The sequence below is a fragment of the Nilaparvata lugens genome, chromosome 5 (genome assembly GCF_014356525.2).
Source record: "Nilaparvata lugens isolate BPH chromosome 5, ASM1435652v1, whole genome shotgun sequence".
NCBI classification, from domain to species: domain Eukaryota; kingdom Metazoa; phylum Arthropoda; class Insecta; order Hemiptera; family Delphacidae; genus Nilaparvata; species Nilaparvata lugens.
Genome location: NC_052508.1, coordinates 71761206 through 71778841, shown reverse-complemented (window position 1 = coordinate 71778841; position 17636 = coordinate 71761206). Strand labels below are relative to the sequence as shown.

At 30.0% G+C, this 17636-nt stretch overlaps 1 protein-coding gene across 1 annotated transcript in view; it reads left to right on the top strand.

Moving 5' to 3' along the window:
• The window catches only part of LOC111048251 (ABC transporter G family member 23-like), a 50256-nt gene that overhangs the window by 17179 nt on the left and 15441 nt on the right, over positions 1 to 17636 (top strand). The window contains exons 5-9 of the mRNA XM_039429230.1: positions 5888 to 6042; positions 8056 to 8163; positions 9003 to 9096; positions 12776 to 12910; positions 15282 to 15397. Of these exons, the coding sequence (XP_039285164.1) occupies positions 5888 to 6042; positions 8056 to 8163; positions 9003 to 9096; positions 12776 to 12910; positions 15282 to 15397 (608 nt within the window). The remainder of the gene's footprint in view (positions 1 to 5887; positions 6043 to 8055; positions 8164 to 9002; positions 9097 to 12775; positions 12911 to 15281; positions 15398 to 17636) is intronic.

Sequence of the window (17636 nt, the reverse complement as noted above, 5' to 3'; positions counted from 1 at the left end):
TTTGCTGTCCAATACTTTGGATTTTTGGTAGACAAGTAGGTGTGATTCTTTTAGAGGTGTGGGCGTGAACCACATACGGCTGGACTCGATTATCTGACCTACTTGTTTGCGATATAAAAACCTTATGACTGCAACAGCAAATGTTTGTAAAACCTTTTGCATACTTTTGTTTTTGTGGTCCGATACTAGAGTCTGCTATCACATTGCCTTACAGACATCTAGGAACTATCCACCCAGTCACAATAGTCACATATTTTTTCCTTCACCAGTTGTTTTTGTGGGAGTGATAGCTCACAATTATAACAAATAGAGTCATACTTGGAATTTACAAAATTCCATAGTAGTATATTTTATTAAATATACTTCCTCATGAAAGTTCAGTACTGACATGTAGGATAGGCTCTAATTAATCTTTCTCTTCTTTGTATTGTTTTAGGGAATTTATTTACCCAGTTTTCTTTCTCTCTTGTTTGTATTTTTTAGGGAATTTATTTACCCATATTTCATCTTGATCATCTTTGTATTATAATCTTGAAATGTTTGTACTTATTATACAGTCTTTAAATTTTAAATTATTTTAAAAAATAATTGGTTTAATTTAAAACGTTTTGTTATATTATTAATTGAAATAAGTGTTTTGTAATTGATTTTTTTTTTTAATTTTAAATCTGTTTGTTCTATAAATTTTGATATGATTGATTATCGTTTGAAATGGATGCTGGAGTGTATGTAGAATTTTTAGTGGGGTTTGTTGATTAGAATTTTGCTGGTATGTGATTGTTTTTTGAGATGGAAACCCATTATTGCCTAAAGAAGGAATAACAGAGGTTATGACTTAGAGAGGCAGTAATGAGATAATATTTTTTGTGTTGATTACTTATGTTGATTGCCATAGATGCAAAAAATAATGATTAATAATGTTGATTGCCATAGATGCAAAATGATGATTACTGATGAATATTGTTTGCCTTTGAAGCAAAATATTATTGATGTTTTGAATGGTTTCTTGTTTAATGTTTGATAGTAAAGTTTTGTCATGAAATGTAGTTTGTGTTTAGAACATTGAAGAGTCGAAATAAACTATAGTATCCAACAAACAATGATTAATAATATTAAATAATTTGCTTTTTATACAATTTTTGAACAAAATTAAAACTAAATAATTTTGAAACCCTGAATGAAAAATCATAAATGTGAAATGAACATGCTATAAATGAAATGTTATATTAAATGATAATGAAATGCAGATATATTATGAAATGATTGTGAATAGAAGACCAATTGTCTGAAATTATTGAAATATGTATTGAAATTAAATTTTGTTGTGTTGTTATGATGTTTTTTTTACAATTTTGATAATGATACAGGGTGTTATGAAATTATATTTCTATTTTGAAGAATGGATTAAATTTTGATATTTGAACAGTGAATAGATGAAATGAATGATTTTTTTTTTAAATTTATCATTGATATGTCCATATTTCACAATTTATGTATTGCTGACTGTATAATAAGATGTTAACAAATTTCAATTTCATATATATTTAAAATTAATTTTCATGTGTATTAGATTGTATTGATAGCCTAATCAAAGTTTTTCTTCTTAGTTTATAAGCATTTTAAGATAACAGGTATAGCACAGACATTAACATTGAAATAGTTATCATGTGAATCTCGAAATCAGCAACAAGTGAACGCCATGAAGAGTGTTAAGAACATTTGGGTGATTTTCAAACTAGTGTGACACAACTACGCCCAATATTTACGCCTAAATCTACGCTGCGGCCTACACCAATAACTACGCCAATGTCAACACCAATATCAACACCAATAACTACGCCAAAATCTACGCCGATGTCTGCGCCGAAGCCAATATCTGCGCCAATGCTGATGCCAAAATCTGCGCCAATGCTGCACCAATGCCAATAGCTACGCCAATGCCTGTGCCTGTGCTGATGCCAACGCGAATATCTATGCCGATGCCTGCGCCGAAGCCAATATCTGCGCCAATGCTGATGCCAAAATCTGTGCCAATGCTGATGCCTACACTAATACCTACAACAAAATCAACACTAATAACTACGCCAAAATGCCAAAATCTGCGCCAATGCTGATTCCAACTCCAATATTTACGCCGATGCCTGCGCCAATGCCAATGCCAAAATCTGCGCCAATGCTGATGCCAACACCAAAATCAACGCCAATGCCTGTGCTAATGCCAATGCCTGCGCCAATGCCAATGCCTGCGCCAATGCCAATATCAACGCCGATGCCAAAGCCGACACCAAAGCATACACCAATAGCAATGCCAATGCTTATTGCTGACTCTGTATCTCAAACTTCAACACTACTGCATTACCTGGAGGTAATTGCCATCCATGTTCACATTCACAACTTTGAATTCAGAAGAACAGTCACAGTATCATGAAAGAATTGATTCAAAAAATCCTCTCCTAAATTATTCCTGTATGCAGAACTCTAAACCTTGAAAGCTGAAAATATCAAAAAACCAAACCTTACCTAAATTAATCCTCACCTAAATTAATCCTGTATGCAGCGTCTATCTCTTTTCCAAAAAATGAATTACATTGTCATTTCAAGCCTGAAATGTACATTGTATAATTACAAATATGATACAAAATTTATGTTACTCTGTATTGAATTTGGAATGCAGCCGTCTACTACAAACATGAAGCAATGCTAACTGAGATGTCACCTGTATCGAGTTTGATATGCATCAGTCGACTACAAGTATCAGCCCAACACTACGTGCATCCAGATCAGCCCAACACTTAACGTCATCACACTGGAGTCACACTTAACTGAAAATCATACTGAGTGCCTTAACGGACTGTTTTCCAAATGTGCATCAATAAAATCAACCACGTCAATAGTGAAAGAAATGAACATTTTTTGATTTATTGAATTTTATGTGAAAATTAAATGTAACAATTCATCAATTCATTTAAAAAAAAAAATAATAATAATATAATTTTTTTATTCAACATACTAAATTTTTTTTTATGCAATAAAAATTAAATTTTTCTATCTATTAAATTTATGTGCAATTTCAAAAAACTATTCTTTACATATTAAACTTTCTGTTGAGATATTTTTCTTTAAATTATAAGCTAAATCAAAAGTAATATTGATATTCTATATTTTGAGATATTGTTTGGAACATATAACAAACGCTATTGATGAATTTTTATAATAATTTTCAATATTTTTGGATGACATGTAATGTTTTTCTAGAAAAAATTGTTACTGTTCTCGAATTTAAATTTCAACAATTTTCATTAGGGTCAATGTAAATTTTTTTCTTTAAATTTTCAAACAGTAAAATTTTTTTATGTCAAGAGGGGGGTATTTGTAATATTACATTTTTCTTCTCACATTTGAATCGAATCTTAAATTCGAGATCTATGGAACTTTATAGTAAATGTCAGAGTTATCAACAGACGGATAAATTTTTTGACGGAGAATTTATTATCGTGAATGTTTGTTGCATTGTTCCATGGTGTCACCGAGGCAGGGTTAACAAATTACTGGATAAATGGTTTATTTAAATCGAGATATATATAAAAATTTAAAATAACATTTTCAAAATAAAGTTTTATTGAGAACAGATGTAGAATGTGAATTCTAAACTTATAAGTTATAATTTTTTTGATGACGTGTCTGTGGAGATCGATATTGAACAGGGCGTTGGCTTCGTGACTTTCAACTTTGCTTTTCCTGTTCAGCCCTTCGCTTCTTCTGAAAACATGGCTGGCTGTTGCTTGTGTAATTTTGTGCTCTGAATTATTGTCTGTTTAAGTGAATTTATTAATGTTTTAAATTGAGTTTTAAACAGTTTATAGTGTTCTATCTTGTGGATAATTTGTTTTTTCTGTATCCAAGCCAATAGCCAATGTTTTTCAACTGTAAACTAGATAAGTATTTTAGTTCGTAGTCACTTGAAATAATTAGGCTTGTAAGTTATTGTTCTTTGTATATTTCTGTGTTTTGCCAAAATTTCATCTGAAGATTATAAGTTAATTTGCTCTGAAAACTGGATTTCTCATTCATAGGCAATAGATCCATTCACAGTTTATCAAGAATCTATTTTATTGGAGCCGACAACTATTCTTAGGTTGATAGGTGTTAAATGCTATTCCAACCGTTTAAGGAAAAATTGGTAGCACGGCAATTGATAAAATCTGGATTCCTACTTATCAGGTATTAGTGAAAGTGACAATACAATCACCATCGTTCTGATTAGACTATTCCCATGCAGCCCAGCAGATCGAGTATGAATTGTACCATTCGAGCTTATAAAATAGGATAAAATATCTATTTTGCCAAAATACAAGATACATAAGACAAATGTAAATTATAATAACAGTAGAATATTATGGATATAATATTCTCACTGTACCGGAAACATTTACTGACCATGTGCCGGTTGCACAAAAGCATTTTATTATTCAAATTATTGTGTTAAGAAAGCAATTATTGGGAGAAATGTTGTTTGCTTCTATGTTTTCATAAATAAATAAAACTAAGGTAATTATTATGTTGATAAGCTCTTGGGAGCTTATTGTTTAGTCAGCAATTCTCAGGGAGATATTTCATATGAGAACCTTTTGAATAAATGCAAGGTTTTGAATATAAAAGGTATATTTCTGTTTACTTTGATTTTAGAAAATTACTTCTGCAAAGAATATTTAGTTATGAAAGTTAATCGATATGATTTAAAGAATGAGAGGTATGTTGTACCATTTACTTCGAATAATTTAGCCAGAAACAGCTTAATCCACATTGTACCAAGAACTTTCAATGATTTACCCGATAATTGTGCTGAGTTTGTTAATATGCGCCTGTTGGAAAGAAATTTAAAGATTTGGTTCAATAATTACACTTTAGATGTAACATAACGTAACTCATTATTAATGTATTGTATTGTTGTAATTCATTCTGTTCTATTATTTGTATGTAAGTTCAGGTTGACTATATATTATAACACTTTTTAGATTTTTGAGAGCTGAGCCAACAATTAATTAATTAATATCATGATAACTTTTACTGTTAAGTAAATTTTGTAAGTAAATCTAACAGTGTAATAAACTGATAAGTAAATTTAACTGTTAAGTAAAAAAAGAGTTCACTGATATATGTATATTTATATTTGAATTTACATGTTTTGTATATAATGGCACCTTGTCAAGCAGTCTCTTTGAGGTTCGCTTAAGGTAGCTTATTTATTCAATAAACGTTTTTTCTATTCTATTCTATTCTATTCTATTCTATTCTATTCTATTCTATTCTATTCTATTCTATTCTATTCTATTCTATTCTATTCTATTCTATTCTATTCTATTCTATTCTATTCTATTCTATTCTATTCTATTCTATTCTATCTATTCTATTCTATTCTATTCTATTCTATTCTATTCTATTCTATTCTATTCTATTCTATTCTATTCTATTCTATTCTATTCTATACTATTCTATTCTTATTAGTTAGTCCATTCCACAACACATAGTGCCGGTTGCACATAAGCCGGTTAAATATTATTCGTGATTAATACCGCGAGAACCAATCAGAGAAGCCGTCTTATCAAAAAGGCCTTCTTTGATTAGCTCTCGTGAAACTAATCACGGTTAAAATTCAACCGGCTTCCACCTATGACTCTATTAATCACTGTAATTGGCTGATCTCCCTCCATTTCCCTGAGCTGCATATTCCTCCAAATCTGAAGTAAATTTGCATGGACTATAGTGATAAATCGTGATGGTAGCATATTTATGGCATTTAATTGTTTTGTGTTAGTTTTAGTTTTGTGATAAATCACTGTATAAATGAATTTCATCATTCATTCATCCATTATTTTTATTACAAAAGGAGGTGTCACTATATGAGGAGTTCCAAATTCATGAGGTTTTCCGATACTTTGGACTTTTGACTAACCAAACTGAAGACTACATCAAGCACCGTGAGAAAGAACTTGCGGAACTTCTAGATTTGCCTCCAACAAACAGACTTGTCTGCAACTTGAGGTGAGCCTATTTTTTATCGCTATGAGATTTACAATGATGGGCTTCAGTTTGACATTTTTTAATGTGACTATTTATGACATTGTCAAAAGATAGACATGAAAAAAACATTATTGAATTCGCAGTATATAATAACATTATAGATACTATCTTTTCTTAATATAGCCTATCCATGAATATTAGAAAAATTGTTTCTATTAGAATATATCAGCCATATTGAGCTGTATCTTCAAACTTTGAACGTGGAAACATTTACTTTTTAGCAGTTTATTTTCATTTCATTTCAGATTATTATCATATTATCTTTCATCTTTCAGGTATCGTTTTATTCAGTCTAAAAGTTTCAACAAACTTATTAATGTGGCTCCATAGCAAAATGTTTATGCAGCTTCTTATATTTTCAGGTGCATCCTCACCAAGACAGTATAAAAACAATTTTCTCACATTCAATATTATTATTATTTAGCGTATGGCAGATACACAACAAATATATAGCTAATGAGTCTCAAATGCCTAGATATACACTGTATATTTCCAAATTCTTTGAGATGTTGTGTATAGTTTTCGGTCAGGAGAACATAAGTTTGTCTGACCGCCATTATTTTGCTAGTCCATTTAGCGTTACCCAATGTGCACCATGGAGGCGAACTAACGTTACATTCATAATTAAGTTGAAAATCTGATTGCTGGAACAATTTTGAGGTTAAAGAAGGTTAAAACTCAATTTTCAATTTTCACAGAAAAAAAAACATTTTTAAAATCATCTTCATCATTACAAATATCCAAAATTGCTTCAAATTGTAATTTATCACATAAAAACAATCCAAATACGCTATAGAATTTCTGTTTGAAATTTACACCCAAAAAACTTCAATATTATATTATATTACTTCAATATTATATTCATCTATGTCTTCCAGATTAAATCTTTGAAACTGTTCATCTATTTTAATACTACTTTTAATACATATATTTTAAAAATACGGCGATAAATAAATGAATAAAGCCATTTATTTTGTCACCAATCCAATAAAATATAAAAATTGGCGATGAAATATTGAAATTGAAATTTATATAAATGATGTGGATGTGACAAAAATGAAACTGTGTTTTCAATTATGAAATTTATATATTTTTTGAAAAAATTAATACTTATAAACAGTATGAATACAACACAAATATATGTAATATCTTCTAGCTTATATAGTGAACTTACTACTAGTAACAAATAGGGACGAACAATATCCTATTTCTGTATGTCTGTTTATATTTTTATATCTGGTTATTTATGTTCAACTGATCTTGAAAACGGCTCTAACGATTTTCACGAAATTTGGAACATAGTAAGTTTATGAAATAAAAATTCGATTGCACTAGGTCTCATCATTGGGAAAACTTGCTGAACGACATTAAAGGGATAATTCATCCTTGGTTGAAACAGCTGTGGATAGTAAAAAAGTGAGTGAGCGAGTGAGTATATGGAAAATCAAAATATTGCATCCCCGAAATTTATAAGATGACATAATATAGCCAGCTGTGAAATATAAACACGATCATTTTAGAGAATTTTGTTCTGTTTATCAATAAATAAAAATAATGAGCGAAGTTCGGTGCCCCGATATTATATTTGAAAAATTAATACTTATATAAACAGCATGGATACAACACAAATATATGTAATATATTCTAACTTAAGCTGTGTTTACACCAAAGTTATTAACTAAATGTTTATTTTCCCGTCCTTATAGATTCTATTAAATTGAACATAACAATACACATGTGTTTGTCAAACTCCGTTTAATCTAATACAATCTATTAAGGAGGGAAAAATAAACATTTTGTTAATAACTATGGTGTAAATACAGCTTTACATAGTTACCCTACTACTAGTAACAAATAGGGACGAACAATATTATTTTAATTGTAACAAGTCATTTTTAAAATCTTTACGGTAATTTGAATCGATTCAACGTTACAAATTAGGATTTCATCATGAAATTATGATTTAATTTTCAGCGGTGGACAGCAAAGAAGGGTTTCAATGGCAGTAGCTCTGTTTCACAACCCAAAGTTCCTTATCCTAGATGAGCCCACTGTAGGATTGGATCCACTCTTATGTGAAAGGTAATATTGTGAAAATTGTCATGAATGTTCTTTTTTAATTATTTGATTGTATGGGAGGAAATGTTGTAGTATTTCTCCATAATTAAAACAATAAAGACGTATTGGTATTGTCAATACCACTATTATATTTGTTCAAAATCAATTTAAATTAGAGAACCAGGTTTCATGGCAACACCTGGTTCAGATGAAGATGTGGCAGGTGTTACCATGAAACCTGGTTCTCTAATTTTAATTGATTTTGAACAAAAATAGTGGTATTGACAACATCAACTTCTCAATCTTTTACTTTTGTATAAGTATAAGACATTCAATATAAAGTGCCGTGCTACCATTTTTCTTCAAAAGGTTTGATAGTTTTCACCTATTACCTAAAAAGAAAAGCTATCGGTTCCTTTCAGCAATATCTTGACAGAAATTATGAATGGGTTCACTGTTTCTGAATAAGAACTCCAGTTTAGAGCAAATCAAACTATAATTTCATAATTATAGAGACATAATTTTCATGTGATATTGAAATTATGATATAAAATATGATAATGTGATATCACATAGTTAAAATGTGATATATAAATTATGTGAGACATAATAATTTTAATTTCGATTATAGAGACATTGATATTTATTATCAACTTTTATTGATTTTGATTATTGAATTGGAGATTCGATTTTTATATGGAGAAAATTTGTAACATCACAAATGAGAGCCCCAATAGAAAGAAAATTGAGGCCACGATCATAAAAATGGAATCTTATCCAGCTCACTAATTCTGTTTCTAATACTATACAGGCATTTACAGGATATTATACTAAACTTATAATAATGCTTTCAATTTTTACAGCATATGGAAATATTTCATTGAAATAACGAATGTGGATCATAAGACAATTATCATCACAACCCATTATATTGAAGAAGCGAGAAATGCACATACTGTAAGTTCCTTGTTTAGTATATACCTATATTTTTTATATACCTATCTTATCGAATTATAAAATGCTAGTTATTCTTGATAATTATAGGATAATTAAATGATGATTATAATATAATTAGTGTATTACTGATGGAATAAAATTATCAGCTCTACAAGAAAAGTTTCATTAATTACATAAGTATGTTTCCAAACTTCTGTTTCCAACATAATCATAAAACTAAGACAATAAATAAAATTGCTGACTATAGAAAAACAGAACATCAAGGTCTATCACTCATCTATTTTGCTATCCATGACGAACTGTGAGTTAATAATTCGTGTTTTTTTTTCAATTAGTAGACTGTAGTGTCGTCACAATAGTTCAAAAATGAATCAAGGTCTAATTTGATTACACCAATTTAATTTATTGAGGGTTCTATATAGGATTATTGTTGTTTGATATTATTTAAAACATGCAGAGAAATTACTTTCAAGAGATCAGAAAATCGGTGCTCCCAAGAAAAATGAATTAAGGCTGTTTGGTACACTTTTTTATTATTCAAATTGGATAATCTTTTTCAATATTCAAATTCAAATTCAATTTAATTTATTTGCCATAAAATAATAATTGTTAAAATATCTCTCAAAATATAATTGTTAAGATCATTTTAAGAGCGAGAAAAAGTGGCAACTGAAATTTCTAAGTGGTCTAATAAGCGAGTTATGGATTGTTGAAGTGCTAAATTTCCAGATTCCGTTTTCTTCCCAGATCATAAACGGTTTCGACTATATTATTAGAACTTCTCTTAAAAAATTAAAAAATGTATCTTTCCAAACTAAAACATTTTATTCCCCATACCATTCGCAAATAAAAAAGTAACATTTTTTGTAAATTTGATAACTTGTTTATTTTGGCATTAATCGCGAAAAAACGCATGTTAGAACAAAGCCAATGATATACTGAATGAATTAAAAAAAAATTAGAAATTTCAGTTGCCACTTTTTACTTTCCTTGCCCTATTACCATAGGTAAGGAAAGTATTGCTTTCCGAAAAAAATTAGGTACCCAAATTTCTAAATTTCTATACGTTTCAAGGTCCCCTGAGTCCGAAAAAGTGGTTTTGGGTATTGGTCTGTGTGTGTGTGTGTATGAGTGTATGTGCGTCTGTGTACACGATATCTCATCTCCCAGTTAACGGAAAGACTTGAAATTTGGAACGTAGAGTCCTTCCCCTATAAGGATCCGACACGAACAATTTCGATCAAATGCAATCCAAGATGGCGGCTAAAATGTCGAAAATGTTGTCAAAAACAGGGTTTTTCGCGATTTTCTCGAAAACGGCTCCAACGATTTTGATCAAATTCATACCTGAAATAGTCATTGATAAGCTCTATCAACTGCAATAAGTCCTATGTCTGTAAAAAATCCAGGAGCTTTGCCCCATCTATGCAAAGTTTGATTTTAGATTCTCAATTATCAGCCTTCATATACAATTTAAACAGAAAATTTCAAGTGGAAAAGATTGAACATGAAAATCTCTACAATTAATGTTCAGTAACATTTCCACCTAAAATTGAAAATAAGCTTGAAATCCGAGAAAATGTGATTATTAAATTGCGAATTGCTGGCAACTGTTGGTTCTATTAAATCATTCACTACGAAGAGATAGCAGACCTCGTGTGTCTCCAGCGTTATTGACCTATCACCAGCTGTCTCATATCTTTGAATAGTAGACTTGAGATGCGCGAGTCTACTAGCGTCAGGTGATCAATTTTCATAACGGCAAGGAAAGTTGTGTGAGTGCGCCACACCAGATTTTTCTCACTCTTATAATGATCTTAAGAATTATATTGAAAAAGATTATCCAATTCAAATAAAAATAAAAAGGAGTAGGCCTACCGAACAGTCTTAACGTTTCAGACTCCTATTTTTCAATAGTCTCCTAAGTTACAGTTACTACTGTGGAATTTACTGTTAGCACAGTACTGTGAAAAAGTTGTAGCCTAAATGTGACTCAATAATATGCAACTCCCAATTTTTACGTTTCTCGAGAAAGAAAGCAAATACAATTCTTGATAATTTATTTATTTATTTATTTCATTGACAATATTTAATATTACTAATCATAATTATAATAAATATATAATATATAATGCTTCAATTTACAATGCCAAGAGGAATATTGGATATTACGGCTTATAATTTTCACTAAATTCACTGTACCGTTAATTAATTTACTCGTAATATGTTTTCATAGATAGTCGACCAGGTACTGAAAAGTAACTGAGAGAGAATGCGCACCGGAGTAGCATGTATGAACAAGGTGTACGGAGCTCAGGTATTCGAATGTACAACCTGTCGCCATCTCACTTAAGGCTGTGCAAAGGTTTGAAATAAACTTTCTACTCATTATATTTTTCTAAGTTTTTCGATTAGTATATCATCAAGCTATCAAAATGAAAAAGTTTTCTCAGGAAAACTTTTTTTTCTGATCATTACTTTTTGAGATATGAGCGCCTAAATTTTAAATTTTTGGGAGAGAACATTTCAAGTTCGGTAAGAGATAAATCAATGAGATTTAGAGGATAGATTCTTCATGGTATTGTTGATCTAATAAAACAAACATTTTCGGAAAATATCAATTTTTGAGAAAGTTATTCAATTTATTACCGAAAATAACTCAACTAAAAGTTATTTTTGGTAAAATTGAATAATTTTCTCAAGAATTGATATTTTCAGAAGATTTTTGTTTTATTAGATCAACAATACCATGAAGAATCTATCTACTAAATCTCATGGATTTATCTCTTATCGAACTTGAAATGTTCTCTCCCAAAAATTTAAAATTAAATACCGGTAACTCAACTAAAAGTTATTTTTGGTAAATTGAATAACTTTCTCAAGAATTGATATTTACAGAACATTTTTGTTTTATTAGATCAACAATACCATGAAGAATCTATCTACTAAATCTCATGGATTTATCTCTTATCGAACTTGAAATGTTTTGTCCCAAAAATTTAAAAGTTAGGCGCTCATATCTCAAAAAGTAATGATCACAAAAAAATTTTTCCTGAGAAAACTTTTTCATTTTGATAGCTTGATAGTAATACAAATCGAAAAACTTTGAAAAATATCACTCGTAGAAAGTTCATTTTAAGCCTTTGCACAGCCTTAAAAGAAATTATCAGGGAGGAAATTCAGAATTTTATTGAGAAGGGAGCTTCTGTCAATTAATTAGTTCTCAAAAATTAATGATCGGAAAAAAATGTTTTCCTGAGAAAACTTTTTCATTTTGATAGCTTGATAGTACCTATTACAAATCGAAAAACTTTGAAAAATATCACCAGTAGAAAGTTTATTTTAAGCCTTTGCACATCCTTAGAAGAATTATCAGGGAGGAAATTTAGAATTCTATTGAGAAGAGAGCTGCTGTCAATTGCTGCATATTCAGTTGAGGAATTCAATGAATATTACAATAAACCTCAAGTTGGAGGTTCAAGCAGAGGATAGCACACATTTTCTTGTGGTATAAATTTGACAAATCCATACACCTATTTTGTAGGAGATCAGTGGATGAAATAAAATGTAATCACTCATTCATTTGATTTTTAAGGTCGATATAATTTGTGTGTGTATTCTCAAGCTTTACTCAAAGTTCAAGGCAATCAATTTCAATAATATATTATTGGGTTTGCAGATCGGTTTGATGAGAAGTGGTATTTTGCTGGCAGAAACAAGTCCTCTCCAACTCATGGAAATGAATAACTGCTCAAGTCTAGAGGAGGCATTTCTCACTTTGAGCCAGAAGCAAGAAGACATCCCTTTAGATGATGTCTGTTCCTCATTCACTATTCATATATGATTGTGTTCCAACTGCATAGTGCACTTACACTCATAGGCACTTTCATGATGAAAATGAAACTGAAAATGAAAATGAAATAATTCTTTCATGCACTTCATCGTCAGTGTCACTTGAAGTTTCTCCAATGCACAACTCATTCTCATATCAGGTAGCACTCAATTAATTATTTATTTTCATTCATTTTTCCTCTATACAATGACGTGTATGTGAACCATAATATGTATGTAAACTATGTGTATACCATAATTTGCACACTATTCTGATATTATGTTACTCAAATTATCAACAATAATATTATTCCAATACTGAACGCTATATTCTATACTGTATCATTTAAATAAACTTTATACTATATTGATTCTTACAATAAGTACCTACATCATAAATAGAAAGAAAAATAAAATCATTTCACACAAAAATATAATATCACTTGAAAATGGCATCAATGTTGAAACATTTTGTGATAAAATAATTCAAAAAGGGTACTGAGATTTATATTTTTCTTTCTATTTATATTACAAGTAGCCCTATACTGAAAAGAGATAAATAAGTACATCATATTTACAGGGAGAGAAAAAATACGGTAACCTTGTGCTATTCTTCTCTCAAATTTAGATAAGGTTACACATAGTCCGAAATAGGTTCAGTCTTGCAGTTGTTCACTTCACAAAATGTTCAGTCCTCAATTACTTCCACATAGTAGATTTTTAAATTTAGATGCTTCAAAGCCAAACATACAAGAGATATTTCACATTATTATCACTAAAATAAGAAATATGCACATATTAAAGAAATAATTTTGCAGGACCAAAAAACAAACCTAATATTTCTGAAACGTTAAATATGAAACGTGTTATTTCATTCAAAATATGAAATAATCTATGACCCACCACCCATATGCATACATTGTTACTCAATCCATCTTTTCTATTCAAATCAAATAATCGTTTATTGTCATAAAACATACAATATGTTGAGACAATCGTCATTATTCATTAAAAAAATACAAAGTTGAAGAACTTAACTATCACAGTCACACCTACTACACACTACAATTTACACATAATCAAAATAACAATGGATTTATGAGAAATTGATATAGTACAGTATAACAACACAATAATTATTCTCCTTTTCCATCTTCCTACGTCCTGGTACCCCCAGAAGAAGGGAGTTTATTAAATAAAATATAACAAACAAAAATGAAAAATACACTTGTAAGAAATCTTACAAACAAAAAAAATGAACAATAATAAACAAAGCAATTTCCTTTTCAGTGGAAAATTTCAAAAAATTATATCTTACCAGACGAAAAACAAATTCTCCAAAACTTTCTAAATAATAATAATAATGGTATTATACAACAAATTTTATTATAAACAGGTAATACCTAAATGTATGTGTGTTTTTCTGGCAAGAGGCAAAAAATGGAGAACAATTCACACTCATAAAGTCTATACAAAAAATTCATTAACCGAATACAGGCCTTTTTATTATTAAACTTGAATTTTAAAAAACACTTTTGAAGTGAAAATGCACTTACTTTTGTAGTGACGATCGTTTCGACCTGTTGTTGGTCATCATCAGACTGTGGGAGTTTTACTCAGATGACAAGATAGCCTTGTCATCTGAGTAAACAAGATAGCCTTGTCATCTGAGTAAACAAGATAGCCTTGTCATCTGAGTAAACTCCCACAGTCTGACGATGACCAACAACAGGTCGAAACGATCGTCACTACAAAAGTAAGTGCATTATTTTCACTTCAAACGTGCTTTTTAAAATTCCTTTTTATTATATTTATATTCTATTCATTTTTTCATATATTCCTCACGTTTCTCAGCGATATAACCTCATCAATACCACATAATATTGTCATTGTCAAATTTACAGAGTGACGCAAAATACAGTTGGTTAGAGCAATGCTAGATCTATTTGGAATTATTTCTCATGATAAAAAATATTTACAATATATAGATGTTAAAATATTTCTCCATTCCCATTAATACATTTTAAAGTTATTTCTGGAACACTGTTCTATGAATAAGTTACATAATAACATCTCCCAACATCACAGTCTAAAACTATTTTACTAGGTCTTGCTGTTATTTTTTCTTCTTTCAACCAACTCCAACCGTCCAGTGTGTCTTTTTCGCGCCACTCTGTATAATGCATGCGGCTGAGGGATCTCATGACAGTGTGTTGGAAAAAAAGGAACAGTTTTGGGCTTTGAGCCTGTTATTCCTTTCCCAATCATTCATAGTTGAGAATTATATTGTATCTATCAATGTATAAATGAATGAATAGTTCAAAGAATTGAACCAGCTTTCATTAATTTTACAGACCTACCCTCCAGCAACAAAACAAGCAGACATTTTTGAACCAGGTGCAAAAATGGCATGGCATAGATTCGCTGCTCAAATTTACAAAAACGTCTCATGGACTAGGAGAAATATACCGTAAGGAGGGTCCTGCAGTTTTTATTGTAATAATATGATAGAAAGACAGTTACTTCAAAATGATATGATAATATTTTTATTAGTAGAATTGATGGTGTTGTGAAATCTCTCCATAATAATAAGAAAACAAAGATATTGTTAAATCTCACTAAAAATTTCCAGTGAAATTTGACATTATCTTTGTTTTCTAAATATTTTTATTATCAATATTCATAACAAGCGAATGCTTGTTCCAAACAAAGATTAATAAAAATCTGGATAAAACAAGTTTGAAAGCTCTAAAGCCATGCGAGAACTAACATTGGATTCTTACACTCTTATAAAGACATAATTTATCAAGCTTCTCATAAATATGTCGAGTTTACTCTATATATGTATTTTATGCTCCAGAATTCGTGCTCTATAGTGAGGTTCACGTTATGATGGCAGTGTTTGATTAGCAATGGTATTGCTATCCTTGCCTATCATTCAACAAAGCGGATAGCACTATCTCTTCTCGCTTTGCTCTGTTGCCAGATCGTCTTTTAACAATGTAGAATTAACAAAATATTCCATGTTAATTATGAAAATTCATTATAAAATTATTGAAAAATATAATTTCTTGTTCAATAAAATATAATTATTTTAAATGAGAATGAGCAGTTAATATTACATCAATAAACATGTATCAGCTGCCGTCTATATAGAAGGCATTGACAAGACAGAGGATCGGCAACGTTGTTCTCCTATCTATCTATTAAATTGTTTTTTTTTCTCAATTACTATTGATTTATACTTTTTCATCGTATTTTTTATTATTCTATTACGAGATTATTTCCTCATGTTGTTGTGATGTAAATTCATTATTAGAACTGTATAGGAGGGTTATGTGGGAGAGAGGGCCGGCTGCGCCCTAACTTCGTCCTCCAGGTTAAAATAAAGGTAGCCTATCTATCTATCTATCTATCTCCACCGCCATTATAATGTGCACCTCGCTATATAGTAATAAACTAATTTCTTCACTAATAATACAATTAGAAACTTCAGAAAGCACAGTGGGTAAGCTTAAAGCATGAAATATTTTTGCAATATTTCGTGTTCACTGAAAAAATAGAATCATATAGGATCTTGCTGACCAAAATCTATTTTGATATCAATGGGATACAAATTTCCAAACTACCACAGTTCTTAAAGATTCTTGGAAAGCAGTACAATTACTCTAGGGATGATTATTCAGTATAATTAATATTATTGAACTTTTTTTGATACAGTTTACCAGAGATTGATAACGGTTTAACACCCGAACCAGATTTTTTCACTTTTAATAAAATCTGTGGTTTTGACAATTGTTTAGTCTTTTTATTTAATTATTGAGATTATTTCATGATAGACTTGGGTGGTATTCTGGAAACGGATCATTGTCTGTTGCTTTAATTTAGCCAATTACATCTCAGAATAGTTTTTTGTACAACTATGGAAAATTTGAATGGACTACATTTAGAAAGGGCAGAAGTTTTGGGCCAGCGACTGTCATTCCTTTTTGATATTGTACCGTAATGTGTTTTATCAAATGAATAAAAATATGCAATCTGTAGTCCATGTAGGCTCCTAATATATATCTCTCTTCAGTATTAAGGCTGTGCAAAGGCAAAAAATAAACTTTCTACTCGTGATATTATTTTTCAAAGTTTTTCGATTTGTATATCATCAAGCTATCAAAATGAAAAAGTTTTCTCAGGAAAACATGTTTTTTCTGATCATTACTTTTTGAGATATAGCGCCTGAGGTTTGGATTTTTGGGACAGAACATTTCAAATTCGGTAAGAGAATCTCATACATGAGATTTAGAGGATAGATTCTTCATAGTATTGTTGATTTAGTAAAACAAAAATTTTCTGAAAATATAAATTTCTAAGATAGTTATCCAATTTACCAAAAATAACTTTTAGTTGAGTTATTTTTGGTAAATTTAATACCTTTTTCAAAACAATTTTGTTTAACTATATCAACAATTAAGAATACATCCTCTGAATCCCATGGACTTATATCTTACCGAATTTGAAATGTTCTGTCCCAAAAATTCAAACTTCAGGCGCTCATATCTCAAAAAGTAATGATCGAAAAAAAAAGTTTTCCTGAGAAAACTATTAATATTTTCTGAAAATATCAAATTTTAAGATTATTATTTAATTTACTAAAAATAACCAAAACAAACTTTTAGTTGAGTTATTTTTGGTAAATTGAATAACTTTTTCAAAAA